The sequence below is a fragment of the Ornithodoros turicata genome, chromosome 2, assembly GCF_037126465.1.
Source record: "Ornithodoros turicata isolate Travis chromosome 2, ASM3712646v1, whole genome shotgun sequence".
Lineage (NCBI taxonomy): Eukaryota > Metazoa > Arthropoda > Arachnida > Ixodida > Argasidae > Ornithodoros > Ornithodoros turicata.
In genome coordinates, this window is record NC_088202.1 from 101691659 (window position 1) to 101710224 (window position 18566).

The 18566-nt window shown below is 41.7% G+C and overlaps 1 protein-coding gene across 1 annotated transcript; it reads left to right on the plus strand.

Moving 5' to 3' along the window:
* Positions 1-203: 203 nt before the first annotated feature.
* LOC135385856 (coatomer subunit delta-like) lies at positions 204-18353 on the plus strand. The gene is made up of 13 exons (XM_064615426.1): positions 204-305; positions 379-548; positions 964-1003; positions 1920-2146; positions 2851-3030; positions 4073-4293; positions 8361-8452; positions 9407-9488; positions 9564-9729; positions 11412-11559; positions 14387-14498; positions 17145-17349; positions 18165-18353. Exons 2-13 carry the CDS (start codon positions 546-548, stop codon positions 18252-18254), a joined length of 1566 nt encoding a protein of 521 aa, XP_064471496.1. The 5' UTR covers positions 204-305; positions 379-545; the 3' UTR covers positions 18255-18353.
* The last annotated feature ends 213 nt before the right edge of the window (positions 18354-18566 follow it).

Here is an 18566-nt window from a genome sequence, read left to right on the forward strand (position 1 = left end):
CTCCCGCCGCCATCCGAGAATCACATGATCCGAAACCGAAACCTTCTGCGTCTCCGATCTATTCCAATGTACACAAATATGTGATGCAGCGGCGTCGATGCGTACATAAACATTCAACGGAAGAGTGTTTTCTTTATGAGCTTTGCCTTTGTTTAACCTTGTGCAGTGTCGTTCTTCACTCCCAGATTTTGACATCCTCTAGCCCTTAGCGGAATTCGATACCACAACAGGCAACACTGAGCGAAACAGCATTTTCTTTTTTTGTTGTTGTGTTGGAGCAAGTGGCAGTGTGGGGTAATTTATCGGTATGTTAACTTTGCTTTTCAACCTAAATATCGATTAGTAACAAATGAAATAACGTTGTCTTACGTCTTCCAGCGTTTTGTGTCAGTTGGTACGCTTTGCATAGCTGCTAACGTCGCTAGCACCGTAAAGCTCGCCGGTGCCTCAACGTGACGTGGCTCAGGCCATCATAGCAGAACTCGGGATACTCTTGTTCATTCATCGTTTGGCTGCATTAACGTGCAGCAAAACAACTACACAAAATGGTAAGAACAATGCAGCGATACGGATGCTGATCAATACGCTATGTCGGAAGTCGCTGGGTTGGAAGTGGGGCGGGTTCCTTGTGATCATCGCGCATGCAGCTGTTGATTCGCCTCAGTTCAGTTGCTGTGACTTCTTTAGTGGGGCGAGTACAGTAATGTCGAATTAAGTGGTGTCAACCTTCCATTTGGAATAAACTGCTGCCTATAGTGTGATGACTGATTAAGATATGAAGGCAGATATTCGAGAAGGCACTCCAGAATGTCATATCTGCTAGAGATTTACTTATTTTCTACTTGGTGGCAAAAAATAATACAATTACGATGAAGGCACATGCAGTGCTCTGTTAAATTGTGTATTCAGTACTTCAAAGCTCTTTATGGTGGCAAGTTTGACATGCTTTGAACAAATTTCCAGGTGCTGCTTGCAGCTGCTGTCACAACAAAGGCTGGGAAAGGTGAGATAGCTTCCCCTCGTTTTCGAGCATGCAACGACATCGAGTCGCAAGAACAGCAAATGGAAGTGTGAATGTGTTGGATCTTTTCATAACAGCAATGCAAATGAATCAGAGGTGGTAACTTAACCTGCTGCAGAGAAAAAGATTTTTGAGATCTCAGACAGAGAAGAGCGAACTTCGAGTGTGTTGCTAGTGCAGCATCTTACATTTATTTTGTGAATTAAAAGAAGACACGTTGTCTCATAACGCGAACAATAGTAGTGAGAAATGACAAACCGAAATGCTACAGGATTGTAATTATGATATCATGTGACAGAAGTGTAGTAACTTACTTGTGACCACAGTAAATTGTCAGCTAAAAGAGAGGAAAAATTGTGTTGTAAAATATTGTTAGATGCAATACCGTGATAATGCACTGCCTAACCCACTTCTCTGCGCTGCCAGTGTAGCACCTAGAAGGGCTGCCATCTGGTCTTTCAAGTGCTCCTGCTCTTATAGCTCTCATCTCCACCCTCATGAGCATCGTACCACAAATGTGGGGTAAAAGCATGGTGCCTTGCCCGCGAACCGCAGTCTGTTTGGTCTCAGCTCTTCTTGGATGGGGCACACAGTGCTTGTGAGCAAGCTAAGCAAGTCTTGTAGGCGAATGTCGTGCTTGCGGGACATTGTCACCATTGAACGGTGGAAGTTCTCTGTTCATTATTTGAAGTTCATTGTTCCTTCCATGCACCACAGAAACCCACATAGCTAACCTTATTAACATACTTTTTTTTGTTGCTCAAAAAGAAGGAAGTAACCAGAGAAATAATCGTGCTAATAGTTTTTAACTTGTTGGCTGGGGGTTGCATAAGAACCGACAAACTTTCCATTACAACCGAAGATGATCCTCCTGTATTTGTATTTCTTATGTACGCAGCCATCATCTCTCGCCAGTTTGTGGAGATGAGCCGTGCCCGTGTAGAGGGATTGCTGGCAGCATTTCCCAAGTTGCTCGGTGGCGAAGGAAAACAGCACACATTCGTTGAAACGGAGAGTGTGCGGTATGTTTATCAGCCACTGGAGAAGTTGTTCGCCCTCCTGGTCACCACACGCAACAGCAATATTCTTGAGGACTTAGAGACACTCAGGCTGTTTTCACGGCTGGTATGCAAATTTCATTGTTTTGTTGCTGGCACTTGCATTTGTATGCATTCCAAGCAGAGCTTCAGCACCTCCTCTTTTTAGCTTTTGCTATTTTTGGTTTCCTTCTGGTTAACTGTGATAAAGGTACCAGTATGTGGTTACTGTATACAGCCTTTACAGTGTTCTACAACAAAAAATAAGTTTATGGTAAAATGATGAATGACTTTGGGTAAATATACAGTAGCCTCTGTGCTTTCATTGACAATTGACATTTCAAAACAAAATTTGAATGTTCTGAACTGTGTGTGTACTTAAAGTTTTGGAATTTGAGTTTTTGCAGTATTCTAGACTTCAAATTTTCACCAAACTTTGTAAGTACATTCTGTAGCTTATGCTACAAGTATATCAAGACGAAATGTAAGGTTGGCACCAGTGCTGCTCTATAAAGAAAGAGAGAGAGAAAAAAAAGACATCCTAAAATTTTTGTACTTATATTTATTAAACAAAATGTTCTTTTGCAGTAGATTATGCTTGCGTTTTTTCAGTCATATTGGGTTCTGTTGTTGTCCCTATTTAGTGATGTCTCTTTTTGAAGAATAGGAATCCCTGGTGTCTCAGATGCATGATGTACACTGTGAATGGTGCTATGTTGCGCAAGAACTACTACATTCAGACTATATTCAAAAAGACCAAAAGACAGATCTTTGCAAAAGCATTTTGTCCAGATTCCAGAGTACTGCAAGAACATGGATGAGCAGGACATCATCGATAATGCATTCAACCTCATCTTTGCATTTGATGAAATCATTGCCCTTGGATACAGGGAAAGTGTCAACCTTGCACAAATTCGTACATTCGTGGAAATGGACTCACACGAAGAGAAAGTGTTTCAGGCTGTCAGACAGGTGAGCAGTATTGTTGTGCACTGTATTTTTGTGTCCTAAGGGTAGGGTAACCTTATCTTGACAGACCGATGGGGGTTTCACTTTCATTACTTTTTCCATAGTTTTCTGCATGATACAATGTATAGAAATACAGGGTGTCTGGTGACAAAGTGTCATTGAATTTCTAGAAATAGGTTTTACTTAAGAAAATTATGGAACTGCGTGGAATACACACACAGAGACTTTTGCTAGAGATAGAGGCAGTTTGCATTCGCGTCACGCATTAATTAAGCTAATTTTGCTAATTGAACTCTAAAATTAGCCAAGCAAAGGTAACGTTTTTCTTGACAAATTCGGAAGCCGATGACCATAGCACACTATTCCAATCGAAATCACAGTTTTTTTCAGAAAATTTCTATAAAAAAATTATAATCGCAAAACCGTCACTTGGCGAGGCGTGGTCGCTGAAATTTGCGTTTGCGGAACTTTTCACTCCATCCAGATGCCCTCCCTCCTATGCGAGCAAGGACATAATCACACCTCCCGCCTTTATCAACGTGCATGCTGTCAATTCCCAGCCACTGATAACGTCGGTTACCGCGGTAATGCCCTCGATCGGGTGTGGCTGTTTCCACTTTGTCTCGATAAAGGCAGAGCCAGCACTTACGCAAACACAAATTTCATCGACCACGCCTCGCCAAGTGACGGTTTTGCGACTATGCTAATTTTAGAGTTCAATTAGCAAAATTAGCTTAATTAATGCGTGACACGAATGCAAACTGCCTCCTCAATCTGTAGCAAAAGTCTCTGTGTGTGTGTATTCCAAGTAGTTTCATAATTTTCTCAAGTAAAACCTATTTCTACAAATTCAACGACACTTTCTTGCCGGACACCCTGTATAGTGCTCATTGTGGACAGTCTTGCTTTTTCTGCTATATTGAATGTCCCAGTTTAGTGACCTTTTGGTTCATTTTAGTTGCGAGTGTTTTGATTCATTTGTGTTTGTTTAATCTTTACCGAGGTAAATAACCATGGTGTTCATTCAATTGCAAAATATTTTCAGACGCAAGAACGTGAAGCTAAACAAAAAATGAAGGAAAAAGCTCGCGAACTGCAGAAGGCACGGCAGGAGGCTGGAAGAAAGGGGGGAAGTCGTGGTGGCGCAGGTCCACCACCGGGCTTTGGCTTTGGCAGCGGAATGGGGTCTACTGCGGCATCTATGGTAGTATCTGACAGCATGGGAGCTTCGGGAGAGCCACAGAAGCCATCCTACCTGGCCACTGGGTAATTTCTTATTCTTTCTGTGCACCACGTGCCTCGTGAGCTGAGGCAAAAGTTTGAATTTGCTTGAACGTAATGTGACCACTATTGTTATGCAGTAATAACTTTTTTCCTCTGTTAAACAGGGACAGAAAGGGGTAGCGAATATGATAGAAAACAGGAACAATTTATAGCCTTGCCTCTCTCTCTACATCTTTTGTGAGAACTTCCTTCTCATTTAATACTTAGAGCCTGTTCTAGGCTTAAACCTGCTTTTTACCCCTCCAATTTGCGTCGTGGTCACTTTGGGAGAAACTCAGCAGAACCCATGAAGTGAGCTTTGCAAAGCACCAGTTCAGCCATGAATACGGGCACTGGAGAACACCAAGCATGCCGCATTCCGCACAAACCACTAGGTCTCTTGTGTTAATCTGAAATGTGAGAACAGATAGGTAGAGCCTGAAGTTTTCGGGAAATATATTTTTTTCAAAATTTGGGGGGTAAAAATGGGGTAAATAAATGTGTGCACTAAATTCATGCGAATTCGGGTGAATAAAACAGCCGGCATGCTAAATTCGGGGAGAAATCGGGTTCAGTTACTCAAACTAACTTTGGTGGTTTGGCATAGACGGTGATGTAACTGCGTTTGCTGCCAAAAAGCAAGTTAATGCATTCCTACAGACATCCCTGTGAGGGGAATTTGCCGGGTAAAAATCGGGTTTCACCCTAAAGGGTGAATCTTCAATTCGGGGTGCAAATTCGGGGAAAAATCGGGTAAAACCCTAAAACTTCAGGCTCTACAGATAGGCAAATGAGCTGAGGCTAGCTCCATCTAGGGACAAACACAACACATAGAGCCTCCAAGTGCCTAAGGGACAAAGTCAGCAAGTAACTCACAAAGAGAGCTTTTGTGAATCGTTGAAATGCCAGAAACACTTTTATTTTCCACCCCCAAAATACATGTTTTTCCATCAGACATTGCACTATTTGGTCCTGTTTTGCAGGTCCTTAACCAAAAACCCGATTTTGCCCCCCGATTTTCAAGAAACATAAAACCTGAAAACACAAGGGTGTATTAATACTGCATAAATACGGTACATTAAAACTTCATAAAATATAGTACACTTGCACAAGGGATGCTGCGCAATGAACTTGACTCTGGTGGTGAGTGGTATAATGTGACACTGTCTGCTAAAACATGCAGTCATATGTGTCACGACCTACAAACTCGTCTGAGTCCAAACTTTGATCCACAAGACAAGGAAAGTAAGCTAGGTGTTGCTTGAGTACAGTGAACTCCCAGTAAACAAAACTTGATTTCCTGTATACACAGTGACAAAAATCTTTGGATAACTGAATGAACATGTTTTGTAAATTCGGTTAAATGGGATGAACTGGAAGTACCAAGATGATATTGGACATGGAAAACTACTGTTCACGTCTCACAACCCCTGTCCTAGCCAGCACAATTCAATCCACTTCTCGCGTTAGGCTTAGATCACGTTTGCACGTGTCTTGATGGAATCAGTCAAGAAACGACTGCATAATCGGCGTTATCGTTCAGCATAAACCTCCTTCGCTTGTGACAAAGTTTCAAATAATTCAGGGACATGATTGTAGCAGAAACTCAAAACCAAAAACTGCAAAGTTTGATATGCCAAAGCCAATGCTGGCATCAAGGTAGTGAGCGCCCCCCACACTGACTGAGGATGTGGACGATGCCATACTATAATCATGACGTGTAATTTTGGACACCTGGCTGCTTGAAGCAGATGCAGAGTTCCCCAGCAGAACAAGAAGGTACTCTTTATTATGGACAATTGAGGGGCGCATAGAATTTTTTTCCAAGCCTTATGTATGCTCGTCTATTTTCTAAAAAAAACATGGTTAAAATACAAGACAAATTGCCATTAACTCATTTTTTCTAGCCACCCACAGTAGTGGACATCGATGGTATTGAAGTGAAGTCGCATTTCATGAAATCTATACACTTTGCTTAAATGAAACTTCCGATAAATGGAACAAATTTTTCATTCTCCTCGAGTTCCGTTTAAGAGGATCTCACTGTGCATTGAGAAACATGTTGCCTACAAGTATGTTACACCACTGCGCTTACCTGCTACCAAATTGCCGACTCCGGGAGGTATTTAAATTATGCTGCATAGAGTGTGACTAATGTATGCCAAGGACTTTCATATACCACAGTTTAAGAAAAAAGGAGTTGTAGCATAACAAAGGAGCGTCGCAAAGGACGATGCGGAAAAGCCTAAATTTACTCTGTGTGAGCAAGTGTAGTCGTTTTGGGGACTAAATGAATTCCCACCACCATTCATCCCTTTGTGGACAAAATATATATGGGACTAAATGAACGTCACAGAGCGGTTACCGCATTCCATGCTTTGTCCCCACAGTGCTTTTGTGCATAATCCACGTGAATGAATGAAAATAGTGCTATGAATTAAACCGTGATGGTGTCGAGTAAGATAAAATCTTCACGTGACATGCATACGACACAATTTGCCAAGGAAGAACCACAATTGCTTTCTCTGTGGGCAAAAAATTGCATAATTGTTATAGCCTTGTTCTACCAAATTCACAAAGAGCACATATTTAAGTAGATTGTTGCATTCAGGGTACCATTTGTTAAGTTTAGTAACTATGTGATGTTTCGGTAATTTCATGTAAATTTCAGGGCTAGGGGACTTCCCTAGATTGCAATTACTCCCCAGTTTACTAAATTTTTTTCTTAGTTCTCTCTTTCGCACTCTTTTAAATTCACAGGTGCTGATTTTGTGCAGATAGTGGTGATCTTTCAAACTGGTTGGTTCATGAGCAGAGGTGGGAGGGAGTATGGCAAGGGGAGGGTTATGTCAAAATTGGCTCGCTGTTGTTGGCCACATGAGAGTTAATGAGCAGAGCGTCACCGTTTAGTACGCTTAAGACCAGTCACTAGGTAGGTGAAAGTTACATGTTATAGGGGCGCTAGCGCAAATTCAAAAGATGAAATGTCTGTTTGTGATTTGTGATGAAAGCAGGCATATGCTTTTCACTTACAATAAAAAAAATATGCGAGGTGTCAAGTAATGGTACGTACAACCTTGATCTTAACTGCTCAGATGAAATTCTATTTGGTAGTTAACTCTTATCGTAGTAGGAGGCGAACATTTGGTTTAATAGTGCTCGTCCTCTGTGTTAAACCATCCCAAATATCCGCAACGAGCATTGCAATCTCTTGTCCCAGTCCACCATAGAAAATTAGATTAGATTGCATTGCAATACACGTACTGTGGCTACTTCCTCCCACAGTGACATTCTGGTGAAGGCATGTTCATATTATTGAACTGGTTCGCGAACCAAGTCGTTTAGAATTAACCAGTTTGAACCACTATGTAGTTGCCTTCTGGAGCTGAACCAGAACTGAACGCTTATGATCAAACCGAAAGCCGAATCAAACCGATAAAATTTTTGGTTTGACTCTCTGATATGAAATGCGATATCTAAACCCTCAACAAATGTGTAACAGCATTGGCACTAAAAGCAACAAAACACATTAAAATTCTGATACGGCGCAGTTTGATCTCTGATATCCTTGTGCCAGAAAGTCCCAAATCAAACCAAAAACAATGAAATTTGCTGTGATTGCATATGTCCTATATGTATGTAGATGTATAAGTAGGGCCTTTTCAGGTTATATTTTTTAGCAACATTTGGGAGGAGGGAAATATTGGGTTATATTTTGCTTCAATAATTTGGGTGTAATCGGGTTGAACTGAACCTGATTCAACCCAATTCTGGTTGAATCTGGTGGATATCTTCGGTTTGCTTGGCATAATACACACGACACACCAGTAGACACAGAGTGTCAATATGTCCATGCATCTGATAGGGGCTCTGTTTTGACAGTTTGTATATGAGCATATTTATGCTTTTACGACACTGTTTCCAAGGTTCTGTAAGGGGAAATATTGGGTTAAACCCTGTTTTTGCTGATTTGAATTAGGGGTAAATATCGGGTGTAATCGGGTATAACCCTAAAAAGCCAGGCCCTATGTATAAGACAAAAGCCACCTCACCCCTTGTATGTTCTGCAGGCGCTCTGGAGGTCCGACGAAGGCTTTAAAGCTGGGTAGTAAACAAAAGGAATGGGACACCTTTGCTGACCAGCTCAAACAGGAAGGGGAGCGTAAGTGCTGTTCCCTTTGCCTATGATGATTCATATTGTGTGGTGTTAGTGGTGTGTGATGCACACCTTGCAATGGAATACTGCGCAGCCAAGCTGCTGAGTAAAAATAAGTAGCACCAGTCACAGAATATGTGTACTGTCTCAACACATGACTTCAATTTGATTTCGTGCATTTGATTTGCAGTTGTAGAATGTCTACTCTCAGGAAGCATGTTCTTGATCTGTAAGCTGTTACAAAACACTGGATAGGTGTTCTTTCTACTTTATCCCTTAAAGTTGCTCTAGGAATGCTAAGCTGTTGATGATAGGCAGCATAGGAGCAGAGAAAATGTAAACATTGCTGTAACTGTGGATACAATGGTGCTTCCAAACAGTTGGTGCAGCAAGAACCACTTGATTGTCAGAATGCTAAGACGTGAAGTGGATCTACACGCTCATGTTAGCTTTTGCATGCTGCACAAATGGTTCGGTGCATTTCGTACAAGATCTTGCATATCATTATTACTGTACACATTGCTGCTGTACACATCATTGCTGTACAGAAAATTAGTATGGAACCAATAACGCCAGCAATAATGATGGTATAAAGCACTAACGTTGAGCACTTTGTGTATGTATCAATATTGGTGACATGACTACTTCCTGAACTAGTAATAGTTGATGTAATTAACTACATCTGTATGTTATATTTTGTTTCTGATGTGCGGTGAATAACTACATCTTCAAGTTGATGTTATTCAGGTTTTTCCTGCATGTCTGAGTGGGAAAACCTTGAGTGTCAAGGAACATGTAGAGAGACACCACAACATGAAGTGTTAATGTGTCGCAGGTACTCATGTTGCGTCATGTGTGGGCTTTATGCTCGTGGGCATCCTTTTGCCACTCTTTTTTGGCACATTTACATTGCTTTTTCATAATTCTTCTTATGGTGTTCCGGTGCTCATCACCTTGCAGACATTTCAAGTCCAACAGGTTCCAAGTCTCCCACGTCGTCTGCCAAAAGTGCTATATCCTCGCCTGCTACACCACAAGAGGCGTGAGTCTTTGACTTAATTTGCTGCTGCACAGTGTCGCAAACCATGCAATTGAGAAACTGACTTATTTGGTGCAGGGTATGCCTTAACGTTGAAGAAAAGGTCACTCTCGTGGCCCTGAGAGATGGAGGCCTACAAAACATGGAAGTGCATGGTCTGGTCCAATTGCGCATCACGGAGGAACAATTTGCCCGTGTCAAAATTCTTCTTGACACGCGCGATGACAAGGGTGTGCAGATCCAGGTACGACAAAGCTTCTATGTGACACAGACTCAACCTAATGAACACTTCTCGATTACACGGCACACAAAGAAAAATCGTAGTGGGAACATGATACAAGGATGCCCAGTATAATACTGGCAAATGATGCTAGAACTGCGAGAAGTACGGCACTTGCGGATACAAAGCATGCGCTTCACCATGGTACAAATATAGGTGTTATTTTTGTGTGCGTGCATGCGTGTGTTCTGTTTAGCAACAGTTGGGAGTGAGTCTCACCAACATTGCTTTGAGTGCCTAAATTGGTTTTCAGGAGCAGTCACAATGATAGCTGGGAATCAGATAAAACTTTTTTTTGAATCTGCATATTTTGCCACGAAGTTCCTGCAACACATCTTACGATGTTAGTTTAACACGCCAAACTAACACTCTTACATATGTAGCATAAGTTGGGTACAGACAGTGCAGATGAGTCTCTAATATCATTGTACCAAAAAGTGTGCAGGAAGTACACGAAGCTGTTTCAGTGCACTGTCTGTCATGTATACAGAACCTGCTTGAGGGAGTCTGCTAAAAAGGCAGCACTTTACTACAGTCGCTGGCTGAATTTTCGGACTTGTAGGAACTGTAAAATTGGCCCAGATCATTCAGCGGTCTGAATTTTAGTCAAAGGCAAAAACTAATTTTTTTACAGGGCCTTTATTCAAAGAGTCAGTGAGGCTTCAAAAGCTGTAAATGTGTGTCTACCACTAATGAACACTACAAGTGTTTGCTAATGTAGAGACCAACAGTCACGACGGCAACATCTGCTGTGCTTCTCTGGAGTGCTCATTCATGACATTAACCTTCTTCCGCTCACTTTTAATTGTTTGCCCAGCTTAACCTACTGTTCTGTAATAGTTTACTATGTGACAGTTTGCTGTTTTTCTTTTTTTTTACGCAATCCGTCCGATGCACAGGGTACCTACCTATAAAAGTTTACCCATATTGGCACGACGTACTCACCAATTAGTCAATGCGGGTTCTTCAAAATTTCTGTGTCCGTGTAGAACCATAATTGGTACGTTTCATCGTGGTAAATTTCAAACCAGTTGAACACAGCAATCCAAAGTTACAACTAAAACCCTCCAAGTCCCTATGGGAAAAAAATCAAGGTAGAAGCCATGTTGAGAGAGCAGATGACTAATTGGCAGCTGCTCCACCAGCTGGCGCCACCAGGCTGGCTTCTGAGAGGGGCCCCTGTTGGCCCAGCGTCCTGAGAGCTTCGCGAGTTTTCCACCTGCATTGAGCAGTTGGTGAGTACGGCGCACCCACATGGGTAAACTTTTATACGTAGCTACTCTGTATTTATTCATGGTTTTGCTGATGTCTGCAAATGCCATGCACTACAAATAAAAAGGTGGATATGAAACACACTGTTCTCCCTACTCTTAGGTCATCAGCATGTATATTCTGAAATTTCAGGCAAGTTCCAACCGTAATGCGTATAAAAAATTGAGCTGCTCCTTGAGGGAGTGGTGCTCAATATTGGACAGGAAAATACGTTTTGGTGGTATATACATACTAAAGGTGTTGTCCAGAAAAAGCAAAAGTTTTTTTTTATTTTTATGGTCCATACAATTTGTCGGCGACTGTATCTCTGTACCATTCAGCAGGAAAGGTTGATATCTGTACTGGTTTAGAGTTAGTTGTTGTCCTTTCTGCAGACACACCCAAATATTGACAAAGAACTCTTCAAGTTGAGAAATCAGGTGGCCTTGAAGAACCCCTCAAAGCCCTTCCCACTCAACTCTGACGTTGGTGTCCTCAAGTGGCGCTTCCAGACACAAGACGAGAAGTTTGTACCACTCTCAAGTGAGTTTCACACTGATTTGTAAAGCCATGTGAGGTTGCACCCTTGAATTCAAGATTATTCTACATTGATGGTCTCTACAATTTTGCCACTCTCAGGTGTTTATCAAGCATAATGTCTCATGTGGGTGGGTTTGTCGCAGCTTGCACTCGACGCAGATACTGCACCTTGTTGCATGTCTATGCATGTGCAACATGTGCGTGTCATTGTGCACACGTGATTTTTGTCCTCTGACATGACAGGAACGCAGAAGGACCAGGACGGACACTGACAGTGTTTTGTGCTCTGAACACAACAACTGCTATTGCATCTAACTCTCCACCATGAATTTACAATTGTTTCATGGAAAGAAATGCTTTGCTTTTTCCTTAGACATCAAGGATCTATTCTATTCACTGCAAGAGAATGTGTTGTTGATTAGAGTACGCAGATTTCTTGAAGATAACTTGGTGCGCTTTCAATCGAAAGTTGGTATATCTGTGACTGAATTTTTGCTCTTACTAGAACTTTATCTGAGATCAACTGCCATAAGTACTGTATTGACGGGCAGCTGTACACCCAAAAAACTGGTATCTGTATTGGCGCGAGCATCGTGCCTGTTCTTTCCGAGATTTACCTGAGTGTAATTGACAACGCTGTATTATCCTTTATATCCTCTCTGTCTTCAAATGATGTCGTTGTAAAAAGGTTTGTAGATGATCTGGTTTTCATTTCCACCAGTGAGAGTGTTATTGATCAGTGTAAAAATGTAGTTGTGTCCGCGGCCCCAGAGCTTGTATTTACCAGCGAGTTCCCCACTGTTGGCGTGCTTCAGTTTCTTGATATCAGGCTCTTGTTACAACCTGCTCTTTGTTGGTCTTACGGCAAATCTCAAGCTAAACCCATTTTGCCCGCTTCAAGTTGTCATTCTAATACTGTAAAGCGGGGTTTGATCACAGGTATCCTATCAAATGCTGTAAAAAAATCTTGTCATCATATCATTCCCTCTGTGGAAAGTCAGCTTCTCCGTTTGAATGATGCTGGTTACCCCCATCACATATTACGTGGTGCTTTAAATGTTTTGTTAAACACCTTGCTTCCTGGTTCGCCTGAAATTAAGCCCTCTGTCCCCAAACGGGTGGTTTTACCTTACTTTCACAAAGTGTCTCACAACTTGTTAGCCGTTGCGAAGAAGTTTCAAGTCAACCTCGTTTTCAAGAACAACTTCCGTCTTGACCGCCTCACGCCTTTCGCTAAACCTGAAGTTTTTTGCAAGAATCACTGGAATAAATTTGTCCCCTGTTCTTCAAACGTTGTTTACCAGATCCCCTTAGCTTGTGGTTTCTGTTATATTGGCCAGACAAAACGTTGCTTAAATGATCGTTTGAGAGAGCATTCATTAAAAGTAAAAAATAAAGCTTCAAACTCTGAAATTGTAAAACATTTGGAAGAATGCTCAGATTGCTTCCCTCAATGGGATGAAACAATTGTAAAGGTATCCGAAGTGGACCCTCACAGAAGGCTTTTGAGAGAAACCCTTTCCATAACTACTTGTGGGAACTGTGTCAGCAAACCTTCCGTAATCCTCGGTCCGGCCATGAACAGACTGCTTGTTCCCCCAAAAGTGACCTCCTATTTTGTCCTCAACTGGTGTTCCCTTCACTTCTGTTTGTATATATTTCTTGTAAGTGAAGTAAACTTTTCAGCTGTGTTTGAGACTTCGTGGTGTGTCTGTCCCTTCGTGTTCCCTAGTCTTGGGGGTTTTTACATTATGCATCATCTTCACCAGCTCGCTTGATTCCTAGCCATATTTTCATTGTCATGAATTTCCTTCCTGATTTTTTTAATTACTGATTTCTGCAGCTTTCCTTGCACTGTTGTAGCCTATGTTTCTTTATTTGCACAGTACAAATTCAGTGCTAAACATGATAGGATATAGAGCACTGCACGGGCCTAATTTTCAGGCTCAGCCCAAGCCTGGCTGCTACGGCCCGGCCCGGGCCCGACGTCTTCTATAGACTTACAGCCCGGCCCGAGCCCGACTCTGCCGGACCGGGCCCAGCTCGTACCCGACTGTTTCCATGCTCAGGTCCGGTCCCAGCCCGCCTCTGCTCTATATGTTCTCGAGGCCCGGAGGTGTATTTAGATTTACTAAAGGGCACAGCGTAGCGAGGAAAAGGACGCAGCTAATTGGTGGATAACAAGGAGGTGCACTCGAACGGAGTGGCTGTGTTTCTCTGCCGGCAAGCCGCTTTGTGCTTGCTTGCTTGGGAAGGCAACGCGCAGCGGTGCGTGGGCGATATGTATGTACCCTGCGGTTCAAGAGAGACTCATCTCCGCTCTATTGCGCATGCACCGGTGTTAGTTTCCCTTTCTCAAACTCTCACGCGAACGAAATATCAATCGTCCCCAAATGTACGTGAGTGCACGTTGAAATCCAGACCCATTACACAAAATAAGTATGATCACATAAAAAAGTGATAGTTCTCACATCAGAATACCATGATATCCCATACCCAATGGGGATAAAAAGTGACATGAAAATTCAGCTGTCCAGTCTCACGAAATATGTTCGCGCACATGCCCGACCATGGCTGGCGTTGTCAAGCCCGTACCCGGCCCAGGCCTGTGCACTGCTCTAACAGGATACATTCGGTGCACATTAGCAGCTTTGGAAATGTAGGAGGATATTGTACATTCACATATTGTAGGAGGATAAAGAATGACAATACCATTTCAGAGCATTTTTTAGTCATATGTATGTCATTGCGGCTTAGTATAATTAACAGTAATAATTTCTTTAGTATTCGTCATACTGATCACTTTCGGATACTTCATTTGGTTTTGCAGTCAACTGCTGGGTATCCGAAGTTGGCAATGGAGGGTGTGATGTCAACATTGAGTATGAACTTGAGCAAGAACAGCTGGAGCTCAACAACGTTGTGATCAGCATTCCTCTTATGTGAGTTGTTTCTATATTCACTTAGCATGTAAATCAGAAAGCCTTGCTGGGTTGCAAAGATGTAGGCAATGGCACATTCCTCGGATTTAATCATAGCAGCTTTTTTCTGTGTAAGACATCCATCAATTGCAAAGGGTTTCTTTTAGTTATCAGTTTTTGTTGATGAACATTACTTTTTTAATGCCATAATCATATTCATGCAATAGCTTCATGGGCCCAACCAACGTCAACAGCTGTGTAGGTGCATTGGTAACAGTTGTGGAGAGAGAAGAGAGAAAGAAGAAGTTACAATGGAACCGAGATGAGTGCAGGCGCATACAAAAATGGCCATATACTAAAGCTGTGGCATTTAGACAGTTTTGGCAGAATGGCTACAGATTCAGCCAATTTTTCGACACAGGTTTCTTCTTCAATATCTCCACTAACGAAGAAATCCTGTGAAGGCAGAATTTTGATTAGCAATAGTTAACAATGCAGTATTCTGCCGCATGTACTCCTCAAAGCTGATTTGTGCTATGTTGTCTGTTGTTATTTCAAAGTGTTCATATTGAAAACGGAACTATACCGAACTATTTTTTCAATGTAGCAAGCTCTTTAAACAATTGTGTTGCTGTAGATGTAACATTTGTTGTTGCCTTGACATGTGTTGCAATTGCATCATGGCAATTTTGACCACCAACAGCAGTACAAGGGACAAATACCTAAACAGAGAGTAAATGCGAATGAGAGATACACATGCTTAATAGCGTTCGAATGCTCGGCTGTCCTAGATTTTTTGCTCATGAGCAGTGCAGTGCACCAATGCAGTGCACCAATTGTGCCATGGGGCCAACCCTGCTACATCCTGCTACATTTTTGCAAAATGTCAGGAATCTGCGCAGAGTCTGCGCCAAACATCCACTTGCACCGTTAAAAGCGAAGGCAAGCCTGTTGCTGAGCCCCTCTGGTCATTTAGCGCGTAGCTAGTCAGCGGGCAGGCGAGTCATCGCACAGTTTCGCTTCTCTTTTGCATCCACTAAGCTGGTATCCTGCTGTTAGGAAACCCTTCCCTGACATGTGTTGTTTGAAGGATGAAACTGCTTATGAGTTCGTGACCTGCCTGTTGAGGACAGGCAATACTGAAGCGATAGAGATAAGATCTGCCCCACCGGAATAATTAGGAACATGAGAGGATGCAAGGCTCTGGTCTGATCACTATCACTCTGTCTTTCATTTTTTAAACGATTGCCGTGTTTCAATGCTGTGTTGCCGTACTTGTCGGAGATTGCTTGTCACATGACGTCACTAACGCGATAATGCGAAAGATTGCGAGAATGCTCGTACATCAGTTAGTTAGTGCTATGAACGAGAAACCTAAAATTAGTATTGGACATGTTCACCCTATGTGATTCTAGCACTATGTGAAAGCACAGTGCACAAATTGAGCGTGGAAATAAGTAAAAAGATGTAGTGTTAAGAGCACACATAATACTTTCCCACCAGCAAGCTAGCTTTTGCATTTTCTTTACCTGTTTTGTTTATATTTGGCAGTGTAACTGCACAATAACATCAGTGCAAAAACTGACTAATGAGGAATCCTTTGCAGTAATCTATATTCAGTTCTGTATTATAGTCCACTTCAAATATTCGAATTTTCACACCGCTTTGTCGCTGTTTGCGAATATTGTTGAAAATCCTGGTGTAAATTTTGTCACTACACGTAAGCTACATAACTGACTGCAGTACATGACAATCATTACAAGGAGTTGGCCTTCGGCTTCCGTGACCACATCTACGTCACCCTTTCGAAAGTATATTAAAAATAAAGTGTATGTATATGACTGCGCATGGTGATGTACCTGCTCCAAAGTACTGTTTTGTTGCTCCAAAACAGATTTTTTCTTACTCCAGAAGCTGCTCCACAATGGCTTGGGCCACTGGCAGTGCCAAATTTCTGTGCATGACACCACCTCTCGTGGTTTGTGTTACCTGAGAAAAATGCGCTGTATTTACGTGGGACAAAAAGAATGTACAGACGGATGTTGTATGCTCCAGCAAATTACATGTTTCCGTGTTGCAGTAGGTTTCCATGTAATTGAATTGTTGCGCTGCAGCAGAAAACTTCGTCCTACACAAAGAGAAAAGAAGCTAAAAAGTTCGAAACGCAACAAACATGGCCATCTGCATGGCTTGCCCCTTTTTTGTGTATTTCTTTTATTCAGTGTCAGAATAATTGAGGTAACTTAGTTTCGTGATCATGCCAAACTTGAATTATGGAAGTCTAGTGCATCATGATTATGGTATGCTGGAACTTAGATTTGGGCAAAGATTTTCACCTGCTGAACAAACATAAGCATTATGAGCACCTAGCACATAATACAAAACAACAAAAGAAGCAGGCAACGAAATGCTATGCTGAGCGCCTTTGCGTGACATGAGTGCTTCGCTGGTGTCACTTGAGTGACATCAGCTGCACTACCGTGCAGCTGATGGGCAACTAGACTGGTTATGTGCCATTTAATGGCATCTTTCACATAATTTAGCATTGCTCCATTTTTAATATATGGTTCTTTAATTCTTTTGGGTCCTTGCATTAGATCGAGGATCATTTGCATGTCTCTTTTTAGAGCACAAATCAGAAAGATTGTGCTGAACTTGTGTGTGCAGGTCTGGGAGCGGTGCACCTGTCGTGAATGAGTGTGAGGGTGAATACCACTATGACAGCCGCAGAGGAATACTGGAGTGGCAGCTGCCTGTAATAGATGCTGCCAACAAGTCTGGAGCCATGGAGTTCTCAGCCCAAGGAAGGCCGAATGACTTTTACCCTGTCACTGTAAACTTCGTCTCCAAGACCTTGTACTGTGACATAAAGGTGAGGATACTTCTGATTACGTGTTGACTGCAAGAGGGTGTGGTACTTAAATTACTTACAGTATTGTCCTGTAAGGCGGAATGGAAATGAAAGTTCACAGCATTACTAGGGTTGGTGCTAAAATAAGCTACAGGTCATCGGCGAATGGCATCTATATTTACCCGTAGACTACAAGAAGACAATGTCATGTAGCAGATATCATCGGTGGGCCAAAATGCAGGCGGAACCCATCATCGTGTTTCTAGTATTGTAAAGATGTAACCTGCTGGCGTCACAAAAAAACAAGAACATCCTATTATCCTGATTCCTATATTATTATATTCCTATTATATTATTATTATATTATTATTCCTATATATATTATATTCCTAAGATTATCTTTACAAAAATCATAATTTGTAGTGCAAACGAATGGATTCTTAAACCCAAGGCTAAGTTAGGCGCACCAGTGACCTAACCCTTCTATCTTTACAATACTGCTCAAAGCAACGACATAAGGGATAGCATGCCGGAAAGAAAGAACTAGTCATGCTCTTCTCGTATATAAATAAAACAAAAGTTATGTTATTGTATGTACTGAATCTTCTCACATTTCATGGTTGTCCGAACACTCTTTTTGAACATTTGTTGCTAATTGTTGGTGTTCTCAATCTAGCAATTATTTTTCTCTTGCTGAAAAACTGAGATAAGTTTCACAAGCCATTCACTCCATGTCAAAATTTCTTTGCTTACTGGTGTATTTCAATTTTCAATCTAGACTGCTCATTTTTCGAACAGTATTGACACTCACTTATGTACAAAATGTGCTGTTTCAGGTTTTAGATGTTGTCGGTGTGGATGATGAATTACCAGTGAAGCATTCCTTGAGCACCTTCTTCCTCGTAGAGAAATATGAAGTCATCTGATATGTACAAAAGTTTTCATTGGCATACCTGCTCGGAATTTTCAGCTCTGTACTATGTTTTCTCATTTTAAAAAAATAAAAATCTGGTAAGCATTCTGTATGTATGGCTTTCCTTTTAGATGAGGATGCACAATGCATTCTGCTAAAGACTTCAATTGGAATTGCTTTCTGTGTTGATAAAAGACAAAGTGACCATCCATAGGAAGTTATGCGTTTGCGTCTATACTGTTAGAAAATTTTGCAACTTTATAGATGACGCATAGTTTATCCTTTCAGTACTCATGTTTCTTATTAGTGTCAAGACATACTGAGT